General features: G+C 33.1%; 1 protein-coding gene across 1 annotated transcript; it reads right to left on the bottom strand.

The window, feature by feature from the left end:
• Window positions 1–1089: 1089 nt before the first annotated feature.
• LOC124374095 (SERTA domain-containing protein 2) lies at window positions 1090–22911 on the bottom strand. Its single transcript, XM_046832395.1, has 2 exons — window positions 22775–22911; window positions 1090–5313 (listed from the first exon to the last, which is right to left on the bottom strand). The coding sequence occupies exons 1-2, from the start codon at window positions 22790–22792 to the stop codon at window positions 4531–4533; spliced, it is 801 nt and encodes a 266-aa protein (XP_046688351.1). The 5' UTR covers window positions 22793–22911; the 3' UTR covers window positions 1090–4530.
• Between the last annotated feature and the right edge of the window lie 1609 nt (window positions 22912–24520).

The following is a 24520-nucleotide window of genomic DNA, read 5'->3' as shown; positions in this document are numbered from 1 at the left end:
TTACTATCTCAATCACATTTTGGTTTTCTCACTATTCGAGGACATATTGTATTTTTTCATAGAAATCAAGACTAAACGTTTTGTGCAAAACAAATAATTTTTAGAGTAGTGAAAAATAGTTTGTTAAAGCTAGTTGGAATTTAAATTACACATAAGTAATAAACTCATACAGTTGATGTACAGAGAAAATTGGGAGATAAAAGAATTTTTGAGCGATAAAAAAGAAAGTAAAATTGAGCATGGGCCATGTTTGAGGATTCCAAATCTTACAACTATAATAATCAATTCTACATGAATGGTATAATGCCATAAGTGTTAGCCCTTTCGTCTGAAAACAACTAGCACATTGTCTAACTAGTGAAAGAATGAAAGAAATATTTCAAACTAGTATAATATCTGTAGATGGTTCTCGAATCTTAAAATTTCTATCCCTGTTAGAAAAAAGTCTAAAGTGAGCACCATTAAATAAAAAATTGCTTTGACTTCCATGGAGTTGGATTACTTACTCTACAGGATAAAAACTAACAACTAAAGAACAATTTTAGAAGTCTGAAAAAACACTGTAATTCCCTTTTAATTTTCAGCAAATAACATGTGAAAATGGGGAATAAATTTTGAAAGGTCATTGTCTACTAAAATGTTTTAGAAAACTTCATTCATTTGTGCAAAGATAGAAAACAATAAATTTTTAATTGTAGTCGACTGATTTCAATGACAAATCCACCCACTAAATAATTTGTTCATAAAAAGGTTTATATTACAAACTTTTTGAAGTGAATAAAAACTGGATTTACATGTGAGTTTCCAGTCTGGCAGTAGCTGAAGTTGCTGGCGCAAGTGATAGAGTCGCACTCACACTATTGCTACGCATCTTCAGTTGATTGATATGGCAATAGTGTGGGTGTGAGACATGGGGGAGATTTTAGTCTTGCTTCCTACATACTTCCGATACAAAGTACAGAAATACAGTACTTATTACTGTCAGACAGAAACATGCCACCGATGTGAACTCTACCTTAAACTCATGTGGAAGTTTACGATAGTTGCAAATTCAAAAAGTTCCTAATACAATTCCTTTTTAAAATAGACAAAATAATTTTTTTGTTTTGATTTTATTCACAAACAGTATTTTTTCGATTATTTATTGAATGCTTAATTTGCCTGACTCTTATTCTTATTGCTCACACATTTATTTTCAAGATACTGATAAATTGCTTTCATTCCTTTTTATTAAAATATAAATATTACTTAATTACCTTTACATAACACTGAAAAGATTAAATTAAGACTTGTTCATTGTAGCTTTGAAAATTTTTGCCTAAGTATATGAATTGGTCACTAGCTCCTTAATTTACGCTTAACTAAATGAATCTTTTTTGATACAATAAGATTGATGACAAAATTTTGGTTTCTTTTTTAATTCAAGCCACTTTCAATTACTAAGAACAACTTACAATCCGATTTATAACTTAGAAATAGAAGGATTATTATATTCAGTTTTTTTATACTCTTAAATTCAAAACTATATAAGTTTACAAAGGCATAGATAAATAGTTACAGTTTATAATTTCTGTATTAAATTTTCTGATTTCACTCAATTTTTGTATAAATATTTAATGAATTATTACAAGCCAAACAACGCTGTTTATTATTATTTATTGATGATGAATTCATGAAAATGACTATCAGACACATTTTATTACAATTACTTGATTTTTTGTTTTGAGATCACCTTTGATCACCTTTTATAAGACAACAGATTTTTGATACCAATTAGAGATTTAGGGCTAGCATTACTATAATGTAAAAAATTATTACCTGGAATAACTACATAAAACTAAAACAATTTCAAACATATTTCCCTCACTTTCTATGTAGCATGTTAAAATAACAGACTAGATATTTTGATGTACAACTATTGTTTTGAGTTTTCTATACAATTTTTATCTATTTTTCCTATGTACAGTTGAACTAAATCATATAAATAAATTTATAACCTCTCTGTTTATGTACAACGTAAAATATGCCTTAGAAAACTAACTTAATGTATCTCACAATTTGCACCAATAAAAATTTATAATTTTAAAAGAAAGAAATGACAAATGTATATAATCTTGTTAAAATTGAAGTATAATCGATAGCTGAATGAAACTCAGTTGACGTGTCACAAGGACCAAATTAAAATACTGTCTAAATATTGGTAAACATCATCAATTTTACAGCAAAGAGACGTATCTCAATAACATACATTTTCCAGAAGTGGTACCCTTATTAAAAGTATAATAATCTAAATTATCTTCTGAATATCCAATATGAAAGAACGAATAAACTGTCTAAACAAGCAATGAGGTGGTGTAATTGAAAAAACCCAGTTTTTGAGATAAGACTCTTTATGAAGCTATTGATGATGATATACCAAACAGTTTTATAATTACTTAAAATCAACAGTTAAAATGTATTAGTCTACACATTTTCCAAGATACACTGACAAAATTTTTAACATTAATCCATTCATTAAAATATATAATATCCACATAAATGAGCAAATTTCATACAAAATATTTGTAACAATACAGTATTACAGAATAAGTCTAGAAGGGAACTCACACTGCCAGTACGACAGATGAAGTCCACAATTGCTGCCAACTATAGAACAATATAATATTCGATGTTAACACAAAATTGAGCTGAATTCAAAAGAAGAGTTTTCAAAAATTGAACACTATCTGAATAAAATAGAAATAATGTTTCTTGTAAATAGAATGCTAGACGAACATTATAACAAAGTATTTTTATTTATAGAAATACAGTCACACATTAGCACCATGCTTGTCTTCAGCAATTGACAACAAATGGGCATGCTACCCATAGGCATGAAAAGACCAACAACTAATCAAAAGTTGCTCAAGACCTTTTTAAAACACACATTCCAATTTAAAGAAATTATACATTGTATGACATTATACAAAACTAAATTTTTGAATTTAACTTTTGAAAATTGTTTTCAGTAGGTATTTAAATATTCATTTTATAAAGCCTTGAAACTGCAAACCATAATTTATTTATGGTACATTTTCAAACATCCTCAGACACCGATATTACTATTGGTCTTGAGACTCAGATCTCATCCTCAGTTTTGAAGGAGGAATTAAAAGTATACCTGAGATAGTAACTTCACAAATATCTAGTTAAAAATGTATAATTTAAGACATTTTGACACTAAACAAATCAATGAATTGGTTGTCATACTTCATGTGGTTGTGGTTGAGGCAGATCCTACCAGACCTGGTATTTTTTGTAACTTGTTTGTTTGTTTCTGTTTGGTGCAAAATTCTGTATGTGTCACATAATTTTTTACAATTTTATGTTTGGAGATACTTCTGTTAAGATATATTTTTTATTTCACCCTCAAACCAGTGAATGAGATCATGGTCTCAAAACTTTTAGTAGAGACTACCTCTGGGGATATTTGTTACAGTATTCTACAAATCTAAGGTAAATTTGGCCATTTCCATCATCTTTAAATGAATTCTCAAATAAACACTGAATCTTTATAGATACTTTAATTCTCTGAAGAATTAATATGTATTACCAGAAATTCTAAAGCTACGAGTGCCAAAAATATAAAACTATAATCAAACTTTGAAACAAAAAACCCTGGCTGTTCTTTTGGGAACATGACTGTAACTGCATTCCACTACTAAAGTAACAGGACTAGACATTTTGTATAAGATTTTTTTTATCAATCTTGTGTCATTTTTATAGATATTGTCATTCATACTTATCAGAAAAAGTTCAAATGCAGAAAACGCCTATGTCATTGAGTAGAATGCATAATATATGTTAGTAACCTTTAGATTTTTTTATAGTAGTAAACTACTAGGATAAAATTAGTAACTTTTAATATTTAAAGGTAATTGATTTTAAAAACACTTTGAAAGTTGGTCTTCTCATGTCACAAGTAGGCCAATGATCTAGTAATGATCTACGTCTACTTGTCTTTTACACTGAGTTTAAATTAAGTACACAAATAATGACACGTTTTTACATCTACAGCACACAGTATAATTAAAACAGCTGTGAATTAATTGTCTTATTAGTTAAATAAATTTTGACGAGTAACAATGAGATGTTAAATATATAAAAAATTAACACTGATTAAAGGATGAAGTTTTATAATATTAAAAGTGGACTGCACAATCGTGGCAAGCACTTTACAGTGTTCTATTATTCTCATTTCGGTTGCTTATTTATTTTCCTTGATGGAATGTAGATACTTTCAAATTATTTTTGTACCAATTCTGAATAAATGGTTAATGGATTGAACAAAAATTTTGCACAAAAATATTTTATGGCAAGAAATATTTTGAGGATAATATATACAAAAAATGTACATTATACGAAGACAGCTTATTTTAAATATTTAATACAAATACAACCATTGGAGTGCTTATAAACGTTCATATTGCACCGAAAATAGAAAATCAAAGAACCTAAATTTGTTAAAAGCCTAAAAGAGAGCGCAAACGATCACGTGCCAACGAGGACATGCATTATACTGTCCAACTCCGAGGAGTCAGACGATCTCCGCATGATGTCGTCCGGCGTTACTTTCCAAGAAGGCAGGAAGTCTTCCAGCTCGGGGTCGGAGTCGTTGTTGTTGAGGGGGTCCAGGTCGGACTGGCTGGACAGACTGAGGACAGAGCCCCAGTTGATGGACAGTGAATCGTCCGCTGCCGAGGGAAAGGGAGTTGCGACCCGTGGGGGCTCGTAAGGATGAGGCACTTCGGGGAACTGCTGGTGGGTAGGTTCCGCAGCAGGAGCGTGCGACTGGCTCGCAGAGAAGTAGCCCTCCTGCTCCATCTCGCGCTCGATCAGTCTCAGCGTGTTGCAGATGAGCACAGACCGGTGGAGACTGGGGTCGCTGTACTGCCGATAGCGACCCAGTTTACACATGGAGATGTTCAATACGGCCAAGCGCCGCTGGCGGTAACATGAGGGTCCTCTGGCGCACCAGTTAGTCCTTCCTTCACAACACTTGCCACTATTCGTACTGTAACTCCCCAGCTCTAGGTAAGACTTGCCGTTCTCGTCGCGCCGGATGGTCTGCTGCGGCTGGTAGCAAGTCGTTGGCCTTTCCTCGCTCGGTGCAGGGCTGCTGTAACCGCTGTAGTACTGGTAGCGTGCATTACCAGAGGGCAAGTACTGATCACTCATCCAGTCGTCCACTCGACTCATCTTGCTTGGTGACGCACTGTCACACTCCAACTTTCGCTTGCAGGTCGTGCCTTGAAGCCCCATACTTTGTGAGTCCTGCAACAGTTAATTATTTCGTTAACAAAAATTATAACTCATTACTACAAATACGTCTAAAAATATGAATGCAAACATTTTAACCAAGAACATGCTGAGATATAATACACAAGTTAGGAAATTAATATAAAAGAAAGTAATAATTGAAAATTGTCTGTAGTTAAAGTAAATACAGAAAGTATACAACTGAGTGAAAGGTTTCGTTGATACACCTTCATTTGAATTGTAAGTATCACCTTTTCAATTTAAGATAAGTAACAGAATTGGGTCTGTTTTCTCATCATTTATATGCAAGTAAGTTAATGGGAGAACTAAGAGTTGAGTCTTTAAACTATAAGGGAAGGATATGAATCGAGGAATGAGAGGTTTTCTGGCTTGACTATGACAAAAACCTCATTGGATATTATGAACTATATATTGGATATAAACTATATTGGATTTATTATTTGCCACAGCCATTTATACCGAATGTTAACTAATATGGACGTCACAGTGGCTTGCTAACTGCATATTTATTATGTGGTAATCACTTAAGTTATTTTGCATAAGATATCGATTTGAGGGGTCCTCCTGTAGGCTAGAAATGTGAAATAACTACAAATGAAACTTAAAAATTAAAATTCATAAAATTACATTTTATATGAAATTAAAATAGTTCTTCTAGTTCAGCGGAAGAAGTTGAAACTAGTTTAAGAACTGAAGTATTACTATGGTTTATTTTAGAATATAGGATTCTAATTATGTTGGAATTAAGAAAATTCTAGTCATATAAATCGAAAAATGGTGTACCAAGCTGGCCAATGAACTTAGCCGATATATTTATACGATCAATATTAGTACTGTACAAGTTTTGGCTTGTTTGGGGTCTTGCACAGTTTCTCATTTCCACAAGCCGTATTATACAGCATATATATGTTGTTAATAAGTATTACTATAAACTAAACAGACCTCAAATTCAATAAAAATGAATATATTGGTATGTAACAAACATACAAAAATATAATATATACACAAATATACTTAATGACATATACATGTATAAAAAAACTGTTTAATATAAAAAAAGATTATATTGGATGTAAGGTGAGAATTTTTGGATTTTCACTCTAATGGTGTGTTTGTAAAAAGTATTGAATCAATAAGTTTTAATTAATTAACAAAAATTGCTGCTCCACTGCTAATGAAGTATTAATATGCTAATTTTCTGACATAATATTATTATAGTATCTGTAATACAATTTTAACTCATTTTATCCAAAATGTATGAAAATGAGGACAAAGAAGCCATTTATAATACAAATGTTTCATTGTAGGTAACAAGAGTTTTGTGTGTTAATTAATCTCTAAGTACCGAAGTTTTTTTTTTAGAGAGATAAAGAATCTGTAATTACTTTTATCAATTGAATAAAGCACAATTTATCTGAATAGATTTCATATTAATCCAAATGTGCAAGAAAAGGTAATTTTTGTCGAAATATTGTTCATAACAAAAGTGTTCTAGGATATTAAAAATATAAATGTTAATAGCCTAAATTAGAATCATTTCAATATTTTGTCCACTAAAATACGGAATCCTTGTCAGCTTGTTCTTCTGATTCATTCTAATGTTTCAATGTGAGCTGCTCATATATGTACTACCACATTTTTCGACATGCATCTTTTTACTTCTTCCTTAAAATCGAAAGAGAGCCTTTTCGAAATAAAAAACCGTCCCGGGATGTTATTAATGTTAACAATTTTGAAGCGGGAACGGGCCGGGCCGGGGTAGGGGAGCTACCCTCTGCGCCAGGGTCGGGGTTCTCCCCCTCGGGGGATGGGGACGGGGAAGGGACATGGGGAGCAGGAGAGGGACAGCACAATGAGAATGAACGAGCGAGCTGAGCGAGGAGCGACAGCGACGGGCGCGGGCGGCGCATGTGATCGTAGTTCCTCTCTGCGCCACCGTATAGCGCTGCAGTCGCGCCACGGCCCTACCGTTCCTTGCCGTTGCCGTTGCCGCAACCACGTTCTACTCTACAGAAAAATATTATCCTTCTTATACTCTCAGTTCCCAGTTCTTCGTTGACCATTGATAAGAGTTTTAAACAAAAGTGACTACAGCTAGCTAGCCTACCCGCATTTTGTGTTCACTTAATACTTGATTTTGACAAAATGATTAAGCTATAATTAATTAAATTGTGGTTATTATATTAATAAAAGGTTAACATTTTATATACGTTACATTTATTTATAAAACATGTAAACCCCCCAATCAGAGAACATTAGTTGAAAGACTTCTTGATTAAATTTAATTCCTGTTTGACTCCGTGGTATTAAACAAAGTGTAATGATTAAAAATTATGTTTTTATAAATGAGTGCTGTTCGTACAAGTTATGCGTTTCTTCTGCAAAGTTTAGCCTACATGCAAACCAACCAATTGGATCCAAGTGGATTTTGATTTATCCAATTCCAACACAATTTTTGAAACTCGGGCAGAGTTGCATACCCCTCTGAAATCCTTACCCAAATGGAACAAACACGATTTTATTAAATTTTAGGATCGTTATAAAATGTTAATTGATGGCAGTTTGTTTGCAATATAAAAACAGGTATAATCAACGTTCATTTACTGTCAAGTCTGACGTAATTATGGGATCGTTAATGAAAAATACTATTATTCTAATAACTGAGTAAATAGGTAGATAAGCACAACTTCCTTCACACTGCTCAGAATTTCGATAAAGAATCTTTTCATATAATACAATTATTCTGAAGTCTACAAATAAAGTGAGATTCAACAGATAAGCATTTCAAATTTTCCCGGGCGGGAAACGGAAATGCCTGCGGCCAGCGCGAGCGTTGTCAGCCATCCGTTGCCTACTTGAGAAACCAGAAACCTGTTTTCCCTCCCCCCTCCCAACCATCCACTACACCGGGCAGCCTCGGCACATTCTTCCCACAAAGAAAATAAATAATTACCCGTACTCGCTGTTCTAGCATACGAACTGAGTCGCATGCAGGAAGTGACTAATTAATAAATTATTTATGTTGGATTTTCGTTAGATTTTTCAATTCCTATAAAAAGTAGATGGCGTGGTGGAGTGACGAGTAACGGAACCGCTGCCGTAAGTGCGAGAGAGAGCGAATAGTGAGTGAGCTGCCGCCGCCGTTCTGGTCGGCTTGCCGTAGCGAGAGAGAGCCAGCCGTCTAGCGCTCTCGCCTCTATAACATAGATATTTGCTCGCTCAGCCTTCAGCACCGTAGTCTTCAGCGCAGGATTTTAACAAATTAAATGTTGAAACCAACATTTCAATTCATTTTAAAATATGTATTGTTATTAACTTCCCTTTAACAATGTTTTTATTGTGCAGCCGTTTAGTTACATTTTACTTCTTATTTGCATAAAAATAATAATTGATAGTAACAACAGAATCTGAGTATATTACAAAAACTATATCGCGTTGATAAATAATTACCAATTTCTTTAAAATCATAAACGTTTAGTAGAAGACTCATTTTGCGCCAAACACCAGGTCGCTAAGCTCGTTTTTAATTCCTTTGGAAATTATGTTGATGCATGCTTGAAAGATGGTAGCTTAGATAGTTATATTTCTATGTGCCATATAGCTGACACGACTAATAGTGTTCTTTCTACATTTGCGACTGAGCGACCCAATCACAAAAATTACTTCTGTGTGGTTGAATCTCATTTTTTAAATATACTACAAAAACTACATATATACTTTGTGACATCAACAGCTCTCCATATTTAGAGTGCTATCAATTGTACATACATCAAGAGAATTATTAAGAATTTTAATAATTCTTTAAATGATTAAATAACGTAAAACACGTTTAATGGATTTTTGTATTTGATTATGTGCAGGCTATTTCAGATAGTTATGTCACAATTAGTGCAAACAGGAGGCGAGTTAATGTTCAAATCTTCCGAATTCATTGATCTTAAAATACTTCGAATTTTTTAATGAGAATTACTAAATTTAATAATAAATTATATATATATATATATATATATATATATATATATATATTCTCTCATTACTTCGGCCAATCCCCAAGTAAAGGTTATTTCAAAATATAACGTAAAATTAATCAAAAATGTGTAACCATAATTTAAATCCGTTAATTTTTAGGAAACAAAGCATAGTTGCAATCATTATTAAATAAAAACATTTACGTTATAAATATAAACATTATCCTCTGTTCATAATCCGTCCTAAGCACAGAACTGATATACCTACATATAACTACGAGTACATATAAGTTGACAAGTATATTATGTTGTTCTAACATGATGTGGATAAACTAATTACTGTATAACAACAAATATTTTCCTTTTAAACTGCAATGATTTCCCCTCTTCTTCTATTCATTGGAGAGTAAGACAAAATTAATTTTAGAACTTTGTAAGATGTTGATGGATAATTTTTCTTTCGACTGTCATGTTCAACGCAAAAAATATACTTTTTATTTATTGAAAGTTAATAAATGAAGTAAAAATGATGCTATCGTGGACCAACGTTAAACAATAGATTTAATTCTACCGCGCTAGGCGCTAACAATGAGAGCGAACATCATGCGGTAATACGCATTAACGTTTGGTACGAAACAAATTGTTAATAATCACACCAATAGAATATAATTGTGCAGTCGACGCTGTGTGTTTCAAGAATTCAAGTTTTACAACACGAATTTCCCAGTGAGTGTAGCGTCGAGACAGAGACAGGTGAGTCAGGCGGTGGGAGGAAACGCAAGAAACGGGACGGTGAAAGTTCGGCTGCCTTCGGAGAAACCGAACATTCCCGAAGCGAAGGGCCGTGAGAGGCCCCGTCGGGTCAACAAAAACTTTACATACTGTTAGAAACCTAGATTTCAAAATCGCCAGTACATTTGGATACATAAATTATCCAGTGCAGTGGATAAAAATAATGTATCGCATTATTTGAAATAAAAAATAAAACAAAGTTTTAAACTCAGTATATTTTTAAATACATTTTTTACAAACAAAAAATTGGTTACAGGAACGAGACTTACAGTATACGTTTCTTTCAATATTTTATCACTTACGCTTAATGGTCATATTATATTGGCGCTCATTTAGTTTTTTTTTTTTTTTTTTTTTTTTTTTTTTTTTTTTTTTTTAAGTAAAACCCACTAACTATAAAGTTTGTCCATAAATAAAAGATTGGAATATAATTTCAGATATTTACAAATTACGTACGCCACTCTTCAAATTCCTCCCAGTAGTCCCAATTATCTCACAAATTACATTGAAAATATTCAAGTGAGTCCACAACAAATATCACGCATTTATGTTATATACATTGCATCAATTCCAACTATTATCACTATATTATATATTTAAATGGTTAAAAGTACAATAAAAATAAAAATATTTATTTGTGGCATGGAGTGTTTGAGGGCGGAGGCGATGGCAAGGCGGAGAGAATGAGTCATGCTATATATACACGGTGACTAGGGCTAGTAGAGTCTAAAGTTCCCAGATAGGGCAGTCCTACCACAGTATAACCAAGATAGCTTCTGTCCCAGTGATATTTGTTATCAACGGATGTTCGATCCCTTCTACTGAAAAATCAGCAAATTCTTATAAAAAGATATTTATAAGTTTACATTATTTGTAGAAACATTAATATGTTGTAAATGAAAAATTAAGATTAAATTTTATGTCAAAACTTAAAACTCTTTTCTATGCTATTTACTGAATTATATATAATGCAGACCACGAAAACAGTGTTTTTGATAGTTTGAACAAGATTTGGAAGTATTGTACTGTATTTGTAGTTACCGAACTGCGAATCACTATTCTGACATATCAAGCAAACACTAATGCCTCCGACCAACAGTGTGGGACTGCACCAAAGGTGGCAACGAGCGAGAACATCCCTCGAGATACAACAGTATCTATTACGTAACAGTCTATAGTTCTTGGAGGATCTGATCACGAGAAACGAACGACTTCACCTAATTTTCTAGGAAAATGTTTATGTTTTGGCGGTAGATAGTGGAAAGTAACCAAAATTAATATAATTTATTGGTCAAATTCTATTCACACAATATTGTGAAGAACTCACAGAACTTGGTAGCGTAAAACACACGTTAGCGTATTATTCAAGAACATAATTAGGGCGCTGCGTAGAATTATTGATGATTACGTTATATACAATGGGTAAATACTCTAGATAACAAGATTCAATATGGTATAAAGTCAGTTTTGAAATGGATTTCTAACAATAGCAAATTCACTATTTGGTTGTAGTTAATTCACGCAGATTTCACACATTACGATATTAGTGAAGTGTTCTAAAGTGCCTGTTTCCCCCGACAATATACGAGTATAACTGATTTATTTATAAATAAAAATGTTAAAACAATTATCTTTCTTTACAAACAAAAATCAGAACATTAAAATTTCAAGACTGAAATGGGTGGTGCGCGACAAAGTAGGTTTCGCGAAGGAACCAGGTCTAGGAGGCCACTCGCCGTCCATGCCCGCAACCAGCAAGGTCGCCCCTGATAAGGTATCAGCTGATGATAACGTATCACCACTCGAACCAATACCGCGCACTCCACAAGCTTTCCCGCCAGGCAACAACGTTCAAACTCCCTTTACCTCGCCTCTTTCCGCGGTCTGTGGCACAGTGGGGTGATTGTCAATATTTAAAAAATATCAAGAATTGTATAAATAATCAGATAAACGTACGATCTTGAGAACTTTGCACGAATGCGAATTACACGATATAAGTAAGATTTTGTTACATGTCTGCAAAGGTTTCCTACTGTAATAATGTGAAACGTTAACAAATTTGCGGGATTATAAGATTATGTGTAGATAGTAATCATATTATGTAACAGAGCTTCGTGACCTTATATTGCTATAGGATATAATAAAATAATAAGTTATTAACAAAACATTTGTATTAATAAGCTGATCGCTCAATTTATCATTGCTCATGATAATGCCCTACAAACTATTGAATCGTATTCAAAGTTGAATTTCCATACATTTAATTTTTTGCTGAACGTTTTATTGTTGACGAAGAATTAAGATTGCAATCACAAATATAGTACACAATACAAGTTAATTAGAGTTCAGTGATAGAAATTGTTGCGACTAAGCAACAACAGGATGACATAGAGCTGTTAGGGAGAAAACAGGACTTTGAAAATTCAACGTATTGTGGAAAGAGCGGCGCCCGAAATACACTGAAGGGACTGGAGCCAGAAATAATGTTCCTGGCCGCGGCGCCGAGCCGTTACCGCTACAGTCTGAGAGCGCTGGGGGGCGACTTTCATCAGTGGCGGATCTACTAGTGTGTGCAAGGGGAGGGGGGAGGCACGTAATATAGGCACAAACTTCTAGATTCTCTTGTTTCCTTATTTGTACGAAATTCGCTGTCAACAGTTTGATTGAGACTTTTCATGGGAAAATACTTCCAATTGCATAACTCATATTAACATAAAAACATTAAAACGAAGTAAATCCTTTCGAGGCTTATCACTGTTATTATGGAATAACTTTGAAAATTGCCGCCATCACAGCACATAGGTACTGAATTCCAGAGAACGTTATTTAGTGATATTCGTTGACCAGAGATTTTTATATAAACCCTTTCAGTGCCACTACTCTTTTTAAGTACGGTCAAGATAAGCCAATTTCACTTCTGACTTCAAAAATTTCAAATTTTTCAAAGCTTTAAAATTTTTAGTTAACTTTGTACACTACTACAAAAATTTGTAATGCCGTGGCAACTCTAATAAATAATAGAATTTACAAAATAAAATTGTACGCAGAACTAGTTGAATAGTTGAATAACACATTCGCAGACTGCGATCACAAACGGGGGGGAACCTTGATTTAGCGGCGCTAAGCAGCGAGTTCAGCAATCTTATGTTGGCTAACGTTAACGTTGTTTTCGTTTTTTTTTTTTTTTATTTATTTATTTATTTTTTTTTTAATCAGTTTTAATTACTTGTTAGCCTATAACTATTAACATTTGTGGATGTTTTTCAAATTTTTCATGTGTGGAACCAGAATAATATAGGTTTACGTGGGTTCAGTCAACAACTAATGTAAGAGTGCCATCATATTGCTGGCAATTACCTCCTTTTTCGGTATAATATCCTCCTTTTTCCTTATATCTGCAAAATACTTGTGAATAAACAGGTTGTACGGGAGTGTAAAATTTAAATTTTAAATGTGTTATTGTGGGTACGAGTGTGAAAACGTTACATCTTACAATTTTACTATATTTATATACTATGAAAGGCAATAAAAACTATTTGAGATAGGGATAAAAGTGTTACTTCACTTATTGGAGGGAAGAGATTATTATCATTAAATTTTTTACATTATAACCCCTTTTTAACGAATTTATATATTTGTTTGAATAATAGGCAATATTTGTTTATATCAGTTGATAAACAGACATAAGCGTTATTTTTTTACATAAAAGAACATTATTCATTGTATCGGGACTACTTACAAAGTGCTAGCTTTTCGTAAAATAAACTTGATAACTCATAATTTGATTTTTAATAATGTAAACCTAATTAATTATAATCATTTTCGTGTTTTAAATCGACTGGCTAATAAACCGTTGTGGTTCATATAAGCCAATGACAATGCACGAATATGATTTATATCTCTTCCCCCTCAAAACGAAGTAAAGTCCAATGTAGCCAATGATATTTAAATGCGCAGCGGATTGTAGAGATATGACAGCGAGTAGTAGGCATGGAGCGGCTCGGCGCTGGCGCAGAGCAGAGCGGTGTGGTGCCGAGAAAAAGTTGAAAACCTTGGCTCGGCGTCATTGGCACAAAAAGTGAACAGCGAGGTTGAGAGTTAGGCCGCCGTCCACCAGGGGCGCTCGAGTCTGCCCTGTCAGTAAGCCGGGTTTACGCTGCAGGTTTATAATATTACTGCAATGCAGAAAACGCAAAATTGCAACAAACGCAAGAAATGTAAGGTTGCATCGAAATAGCCATTGGCGCATTACGTATTTCCAACTTTTTTCAGTAGGTATTGCCTTTTCTTTATAAAAACTAAAATTACACACATATGGATTTAAAGTCAGACCAGTTAGTTATAAATCTGTATGCTTTTGAAGAGATCACGTATTTAGCGAGACATTATATTTAGATAGATTCTCCTCCTTCCGACAGGTTAATCCATTGTAAATAACATTATTGCAAGAAATACACGTTTAAATGTAAGCAAGTAGCGTTAAGTAAGAGTCATTGTAGATTTATTAAAATAATATATATTTTTAGTAACAATAAAAGTTTACGTTACCAAAGCTACTGCATAAAGAAACAAGACAATATGGTAAAAGAATATAGTTGGCAGTGTTGCATGAGAATACCAAAGCAGTGAGGCATGAAACAAGGTGTAGACTGTAGCCTACGGTACTGCTAGTATTAATAGTTTTTTTTTACTTCCCCTCGTTCATTTTTCCTGAAGTCGACGACAAAAGAAAATCAATAGAACCTGGACAAATGTTTATATAGTGGCATAATAAATTAAATTTATTAAAAAGACATAGTTACAATAATCTACTGTGTTGTACACAACAGGTATAACATAAAAAGTAGAGAAAATAATCGAGGCATTTAATTTGGTTACAGCTATATATATATATATATATATATATATATATATATATATATATATATATATATATATATATATAATATTAGTGGTAATTACACAACAAATTAATTTTCCTGCATAAAATTAACATAAAACGCGCCCTAACAAAACTTCTTTGGCTTTATATTAAATACGAGTACAATATTATCTTTGATAAGATTCCAAATGTATCCTATTATTGAGCAGCTCCTAACCAGTTGTCTCCTAACTGTTGTAGGCCTAATAATAGCATAAAAAGAATTTGTACAGTTAATGAAATTGGAAGTGTTAACCAAACAATACCAGCATTTGACCAGTATTTATAACATTTTTATACAGAAATTGTTGTGACAACTTTTCATACGATCTATTTCAGCAACATAGGCAATACGAGTTTGTTCATGATACAATACATGTACGGTAATGTAAAGAACATTAAAGATTAACTAACTGAGCTCACGAAACATATAAGACATGTGCAAGAGTATTATCTATAAACAAATGATCAGTCTAAAATTATAATTTTTCAGTCTGTACAATAATTATACAGTTTGGCAAAAATATGAATACACAAATGGTTATCTAAGTTGAAGCAGCTTTATGTAGTACACTCAAATTCATGATGTGGCTGAAAAAAAATAACATGAGTATGTGGGGTACACACCATATTAAATTTGTCAGTAACGATTTTATATAGTCACTAATTGCGTAGAAACTCAACACTTTTTAACATAGGCCAATACTGAATGGCGCCTCACTTTAAAGGTTCTGATTAAAAGGTATAACTGTTATGTTAAGGGATCTCTATTTCAGTCAAATTCAAAACGTACATTTAAATGTCGGCAATGAAAAAAGCCATACAAAGCTTTACTTACAGTATATTGTATTGCAATTTTCAATCAAAAAACCGAAAATAATTACGAGGGAAAAAATATTAATTACCTAAAAAATATATACAACAAATATATACAAAAGTGCGTTTTTAAAAATATTATAATTTTTATGAGATAAAGAAAAATCTTTAGATAAAGACCCTTTTAACTTTCGCGTTTTATTCATTTCCAACAAAATAATCAAAACAAGGTGCTCTCGACTTATTATTAAACAAAATAAATATGTACAAAATAGGTACGGTATATAGAATATACGAAATTCTCCCTAAACAAGGGAGTTTGTGGTCGGGAACTATAATAATTATAGTTATTGTTTTTGTACTATTGTTAAGAAATGTTGCTTTTATACCCCACAAAAGGTGTAAGCTACTGAATTTGGTATTTCGAGATGAAGCAGTTAAAAAGGTAATATTGAATACCCATACACTGCCTCTCACCCTCTATCTACGCAAAGTAGAATGAAATAAGGTATACAATAAGGGACCGTCTTGAAACCACTATAGTATTAGACACAAAGAGGTCAGAACTATTTCTGACTTGCACACAAGTCGAAAGTTTCCTACCCGAGGTTAATAAACTGCTAGAGTTAATCCCTCGTAAGGGCTAATAATTTGGTGGAATTAATAAAGACACTGACAGAAAGCTTTTTCTTTTGGCCGTAAACGGGCCTGGGAAGGACGGACGGGACAAAGCGGCTTGCACAGAATAATGGGGCCGTAGGAATGCCGGGGTCCAAAGGTCTACCTGGCCGGCTACCTGGGGCTTTTCTATTTCTACCCTGGGCCTGCTACAGCCCCGGCCGGCGCGGCGCCCTACCATGGAGCGTGACAGCTGTGGCGGTGACGTGTCTTGGCGGGAAACTGTCTTGTGTTTCGATCCTAATCTCTCTCCACAGATAAACTGATAAAGCTATCACAGAATATAACCTAATTGATGTTATTCAGCTAGATATGACAGATCACGTCTACTCACTATCTGGGGTTGCTTTATTTGGAGCAAAGCTGTTACGTTTGCAGTTCAAGACTACAACCTTGACACTGGCCATAGACAACGTGATAACAGTCTATTTTAGGGCGTTACACAAATATTAGAGGTCGGATTTAATACGGTTTGAGGCTATGAATCGGATATTGTTTCACACCCCAAAGTTTCCGATCCGCGATCCACAGGAAACGGATGATCTGGCAACAAGGCTAAGGTTCGCTAACCCATTACACGAATCAATCTTTCATGATGGCCTTCAAATACTGTATAAACACATACACTCTAGATATGCTAGCGTTTTAAACTGATACTACAGCATTTATTTTATTTAACGCAGGTTTATAGTGTTTTAGAAGACCTTGAGCTGATAATTAGATACCACACATGACACAACAACATCCAGAATGTATCGTTGTCCAAGTAATCGCATCAAATTAAGCCAAAATAAGTTTAGTTTTATGAACTGAAAAGAGTAATAAGTGAGGCAAACAAAATCATAATCGGTATACTCTCCTTGAGAAACGAGAATCAACATTAGTTAAGTACGAAGATAGGGAGTTGATTTTTTTTTACCGAATTTACGAAATACAATCAAATTTACAGATTCTCTAAAAGAGAAAACATAATAAATACGAAGAGATCAAGTGTTGTTTTTCTAGCTGCGACAAGATCTAGTCAGTAGTGAGACTGGGTGAGCGGTGCACGATGTAGATGCTCCCCTGACGCGGCGCCGACTGGTGTTTATCGATGGCCGAGACGACATTGTTAGTACGCGAGGTGAGGTGCGGATACGGAACCCCCCCTGCCACAGCCTGCCCGAGTCATTGACGGTTCGGCAATCGGGTAATCTGTCTCGCCGTCATCAGCTGTTTGTGTGCAGTTCACTTCACTACACCTGGACTGGCACGCGCCGACGACCAATCAGAGAAGTCCCCTGCTCCGGTCACCTGATCCGATCGCCGCGACACCGACCATCACGACACCGACCTGTTACTGCACCGACACCGCCACCGCATTCTGATCAGTCGGTGGTCCTACACGCTACACGTGTTCTCGCCGCACGCGCCAAGACGACCTCGCTAGGAATCTTATTGTCTGCCGTTTCAATGAGTTCCCACTTACGAGCCTTTGCGTAATGACGTAGACCGCTTCAGGGGCTCTTGGAATGCATTACGCATGGGTTACAGTATAAACACGTTCTGACCATGACACGCCCTATTTTGTTTCACTACTATCCACCGTGATATAATGTATATATAAACCGTGCAATTAACTGTTCGTCGAATATATAACAAAGGGATATACAAAATCACTTCTTTATAACTATTTTTTTACGACTTCATTATTATCATTGCATCAACACACCGCGGTGCAGATTTTATTAGGCCTAGGTTATACATTTTTATTGCAACAAAAACAGCAAATTACCCATTTTTAATTACCCATTTACTAGCAAGTACTAATTCAGTTACATAGTATATTAATTACTCGGAATTTAATGTATGTCTTATTCCTATTTGTATGCCCATAAACTCAGTCAAAACACTGAGATAAAGAGTGACAATCATGACAGAAAAATCTAAGTTAACTACAGACTTAGTCTACACTAAAGACACTTGTTTAACGAAGAACGAGTGACAATCATGACAGAAAAATCTAAGTTAACTACAGACTTAGTCTACACTAAAGACACTTGTTTAACGAAGAACGAGTGACAATCATGACAGAAAAATCTAAGTTAACTACAGACTTAGTCTACACTAAAGACACTTGTTTAACGAAGAACGAGTGACAATCATGACAGAAAAATCTAAGTTAACTACAGACTTAGTCTACACTAAAGACACTTGTTTAACGAAGAACGAGTGACAATCATGACAGAAAAATCTAAGTTAACTACAGACTTAGTCTACACTAAAGACACTTGTATGAAGAACATAAGGTACATTGTACGAAGAACATAAGGTACATGAAGTGCATTTAGGGACTGTTAGCCAGCTACAACAAATAATCACTTTGAATAAATCAAAACTGTTTAAGGATTGTCTCAAATTTCAAATGAGAGATCTCTACTGAGTATTATTGGTAGACATTAGCAACCATACAATTGCATGTTACAGACACAAAATGTATAGATTCGCGACAAAAGAACTTTACAATTTATTTTTTCACACAATGTATCATTACCAAAAAAAGAAATGATGGATTCTTTAATTTTTTGGTGCAAAATATTAGTAGTTGTTCAGCTTAATTATTATCATTTGGAACATTGAGTTAGTAAAAGCAATGTAGCCCATACAGCAATCACCTATACTAACTGTAAAGTTGAGATTACATAGTAGATTGAGTATACAATTTTAAACGTCTGTCAGAGCTAGCTAAATGAATAACGTAGTTTATGAGATGGAAGTCTAAAGTTTAACTGAATATAGTGATGCAAGTTTTGAAATATGACTATGTGTTTTCCATTCAGATCTTTGATAAAATAATATTAATGGATAAGCGTGTTCAAACACTTAAGAGACGTCTGTTTGTAAAATACAAACTATTTATATTTATACAGATAAATATATAAAAAGATTCTGATTATAACGAAATATTGTATTTACAGCCTGGCTAAAATACCATATGTTTATTGTTCTAGTTCATAAAACTATAATCATTACAGAGTATATAAGTTGAATACTCTAAACATAAAAGCAAAATATTGTGTATCTATTTTTTTGTACAAAATATAAATGAGTTCAATTAAATGTGTAGAAGAAAATTGAAATGAATATTTAAAATCTATTGTTGAATACTCAAAACATCACAGAAGACAATTATGTATTTATTTTTTACAAAATATAAATGAGTCCAATTAAATGTGAGAAGAAAATTGAAATGAATATTTAAATCTATTGTTGAATACTCAAAACATCACAGAAGACAATTATGTATTTATTTTTTACAAAATATAAATGAGTCCAATTAAATGTGTAGAAGAAAATTGAAATGAATATTTAAATCTATTGTTGAATACTCAAAACATCACAGAAGACAATTATGTATTTATTTTTTACAAAATATAAATGAGTCCAATTAAATGTGAGAAGAAAATTGAAATGAATATTTAAAATCTATTGAAATTGAAATTACTTTAGTTGACAAAGCATATACTTATTCTTTTATATATTTTATTTTGTTATATTTATATTTATTCGTTTTTCTTGCAATTCAATTTGCCCTTGGAAATAATGAATATTGTTAGAACAGGACATATGATCTCCAGTATGCCATACAATGAAATGTTTAATTAAATGGATATGCATGTTTTAAAAGTAACAAGTGAGATTTTTCATTTTGTTAGCAATACCATAATTTACAATGCATTATTTATTTAAAAATATTTGTATTAAAAAGTGCCTATTTTAATATTAGCTAAAAAACTGACTATACAGTATTGTAATTCAATAGTACAAAAACAATTTAGAATAGACTAATAACAAATTACATTTCTATTGAATAATTTACATTATACATTATTTATCTATTAATGAATATTCATAAAACATGGAGGAAACTATACCTTGTATCAAATTTCTAATTATGTTTTATATTCACATTATTGTTCTCTCATGGATAGCAACTTTCATACTTCTGGTTTACAAAATATTAAGCTTGGAAATAACAGGATGATGCTATACATAGGAAATCGTGTTTTAAAATTAACTAATATCAAATGCAACCTAGTGGGCAAATTAAAATGTAAATATTAAGAATTGGAGTGTATTCATTATTCAACCTTACAGTACTCAAAGCTCACAAAATATTTAATTGTTTCTATGTCAACTCAAGATAGTTGTTTACATATGTAAGTAAAGTAATTACTTTAATTGAGGATGAATTTATAGCATTGAAAATTATATTAACCATTATTGTACAATGTAGTTTTTCACTTTAGAGTGTATTGCGAAAACTCCTGCTCCAAAAACAGGTGAAATGGCTGGTATCAACTAAAACTCTGTTGGCTATGGCATGTACAGATGAACCAGTCATCATGAGTAGAAACATAATGTGATTATAACTCTATTTACACTACAGCTTGTATTAAACAAATGCTTTTTGTTACTACTTGTTTTAAAACCAGAAGTACAGCATGAAATCTGTGCATTAACTACAAAATTGAATACTTTCTGTGGTGAAAGGGACAGACATAGAAATCTGTACACTTTTTTATATCTATTCTAAACATAACAGTGTAAAATTAAAAAAAAATCTTGTGGGAAATAATTAATACCTAAGAACAAACAGGGAACATGTACAAAATAGGAACTTGAATTCTATTTTGGATTAAGTTTATTGTATTCATGATTTTGCTTTATTATGGTGGGTATCACTTGTTAATATTATAATTTATATTTATAGTTTAGTAAGTATATTATTGCAGTATTTCTGGTCAGTTGTTTCTATGTCATGTATTGTCAGCTATGCCATCTTACTGTGCCAAATATGTTGTATAATTATAATGGTTTACGTTGGAAATAAAAAAAGATGTTCAAAATAAGCAGTGTAAAATGCTCAAATGTTTCATTCTTCTTTTAAATCTTAAAGAATTGGTGTACTGGTTTTTGAAAACTGGTGTGAAATTACTTGACCTCCATAATTAAATTTTCATGGTAAAGGTAGTTTGCATAAATATGACCATATATGTAGATTATCAAGCCCATGTATATTCAGACATTAAAAAATATTATTCACCTCTAATCCATAGACCTTATAAGATGTTTAAGAGAGGTTTTAATAAGCAAAAACATGTCCATGAAGCATTTAACACTTAATTATTTATAATATATTACAATCAGTAATCTAATCACAACTTAAAAACATTTTTCAAATAATACACTATGCCAAGTAACATGTTTAAATTTAGAGGCTGAAATTGTTGAAAAGCAACCATTTATTGATCAAAGAATATGGAAATTTACCTATACTATTAAAATATTCAGGATCATAATTACGTCTGATAAGATATGAACAAATGTGTAAGAATATCTAGCCTATTTATAACGTTTAAAAAGCCTAATTTAAAAAGTAGCGACTGCCGATAAATTTTGAAACACTGCTGAACACATGAAATTGGGTAAACAAAACTGAAGTGTAAAAACAAGTTTGAATTGCCGCGATGATTTTGTGTACATCCCTGTAACCATGGCAACCAGGCATATAAGTTGTGACATACGATTACCCCTCTCCCCCTTCACAACACCCCCCCGCCCACCTGAGGAGCCGGACCCGACTTTCTTTATTTCGTTGTTGTGAGGAGGGGAAGGAAGGAGCAAAGAATGCGGTTTCAACTGCCCCCTCCAGCGCCTCGATCGGCCCGCTACATTCAAAAAGACGCATGTGACATTTAGACCATACCTTATCACTTGCGGACACTGATAACAAACTTAACCTTATTCTTACTTTGTTAAACGATGTTCAAACCTGATTTCTTGGTTGTTCTTTAAACAAAGGCAATTGAAATAATGTTATTGCATCTATCCTCTTCAACTTTGGAGGAAATCGTGTGAAAAAATGAACACTTAAATTTAAAAATGTAAATCGTAAAAACGAAAATGTAATGTGATATTGACTAAATTTAGTTAACGAAATTAACTGAACAACTTATTTGCTTAGTTTATCTATGTTAACTACATCTAATCTAAAATATATATACAAAAGGCAACGTCTGTTGTATGGTTTTATTGATAATTTGGTAATTTCCTTTAATTTTCATTACCTTAGAAATATAATTTTAAAAAGTTACATTCTATACACTTATAAAATACTGTCTAAACTAATGACATAACCGATCAGTTAAAGCCAGATCATTGTAATCAATTATTTTTGACTGTATAAATTAATTTTCTGAAGTTTCTAATTCTGTACATGAATGATTAACAAACTAACCTGAAAATCACACCACATTGTTGATAGAGTTATCCAGTGGCCATGACGAGAGTTCTGAAGCACTCATCCCGGGACACTACAACATAACTGCTTCCCCACAGAGGTAAGACTGTGGAGCTTCCACGGTTCGCCGCTCTCGTCGGCAGCGCCACGTTCCCCTCCCCCGGCGCCCCGGTTTTCCCCTACATCGGTGCTGCTATTCTATTGGTCGCTATGTTAAAACACTATTTTTTTCAAACGCTCGGGAACTTTCGGCCAACTCCGGCAACAGTTCAGTATTTTGTTGAAATATAAAGATCGGCTCTATTCGGGAAGCATTTCGTGAGCGTTCGCCGGTATGACCCTTCAGCTTTGGCTGTGACGAAATTGCCATGACGTTATACAGACGTCGGGTGGGTCCGCCGCACGGGATAAAGCAGATAACTATGTTTATTCCCCTCTCTTGCTCCCGTGTGCGCACACATTCAACGGCGTGGGTAGTTTTTTTCTTCATTTCTTTTTAACATCTGACAACGGGGGTTGGTTGCAGCCACTCTGTCCGCGTCCTTCTTCGTAGGCAGTCATTGGGAAAACGGAAAACTACACTCATCTGCTTTTCTGTGTCAACAGCACTGTTCGCTCGTTGAGAATTGCTCAAAGCAAAACCATATTAATTACTGTTATTGATTAACTCACTATAATAATATAACCCTTTGAAACGTACTAAAAGGATGGAGCTCTATCGTATCTAATTAAATGTGTGTTACAGTAGTTAAGTGTATTACACTTACTACATATATTTATCATCATAACTGTCGTAAAATTTACAAACTGCTGTAAAATACAAATTATTTCGTTGATGAATGGTAAGTATCAGTTTGGCAGGCGCTGGAATAGGATGATGAGCAGAAACCCATGTTCAAGAGAAATAATTCTTGACTGGTAGCGTCAAATCTCCACTCTTGTCATGGTGTATGGAGAATTAATCGCTCAAAAGCCTTTTTGAAATAAAAATAATAGCCTATACATAGTATAAAATATAATTATTGTATGTACAAGTCTAAAAGCAGATCAGGAATGAAATGGTTTTTCAAACCAATAAAAATGAGCTCGGCTCTAAGTAATATTAATTATATAGATTTATTAACAACATTATTAACAAATTAGACCAATCAGAGAGTTTCAAATTATGCTGAAAAAATAAAGGTTAAGTAAGTAATACAGTAAGATAAAAAAAACAATTATTTTGAGTAGGATTAGAATATATTTTACAATTTTAGACATTAACGTTAGAATCTTAAATCAGCGGTTTGGTCTTGGTGATGTTTATATTTTAAAAAAACATTCACTTGCTTTTAAATAAATTATGTACATTACTAATAACATCAAGTACCAAGTTGAAACCAATAGCGGCATTTTTGTCGGCAAGAAAAGTGGGAAGAAATCTTTTTCATTCAGCCTGTAGTTTTTATCAATTAAGTTACCTTAATAGCATATTCATATATTATTTACAAATTTTATAGGCTATATAAGACTATAATTCCAAATGTACAGTGGTGCGGGGAGAATCTATATAATTGATAGAAATTGCAATGAAATATTTGAATAGCCTACTGATAATACTAATATGAGCGTCATAAATGCATATACTTTTCTAGACAAATTAAATTTGTAATATAAATATTAACTTCAGCTATATCATAAACGACGATTAGCTCGATGTATATAAGTATATTAATCAAGAAAACAATATTTGATGGAAGACAG

This window comes from Homalodisca vitripennis, chromosome 1 (genome assembly GCF_021130785.1).
Source record: "Homalodisca vitripennis isolate AUS2020 chromosome 1, UT_GWSS_2.1, whole genome shotgun sequence".
Taxonomy (NCBI): Eukaryota; Metazoa; Arthropoda; class Insecta; order Hemiptera; family Cicadellidae; genus Homalodisca; species Homalodisca vitripennis.
Note: the sequence above shows the minus strand (reverse complement) of the source record. Positions and strands in the feature narration are given on the sequence as shown.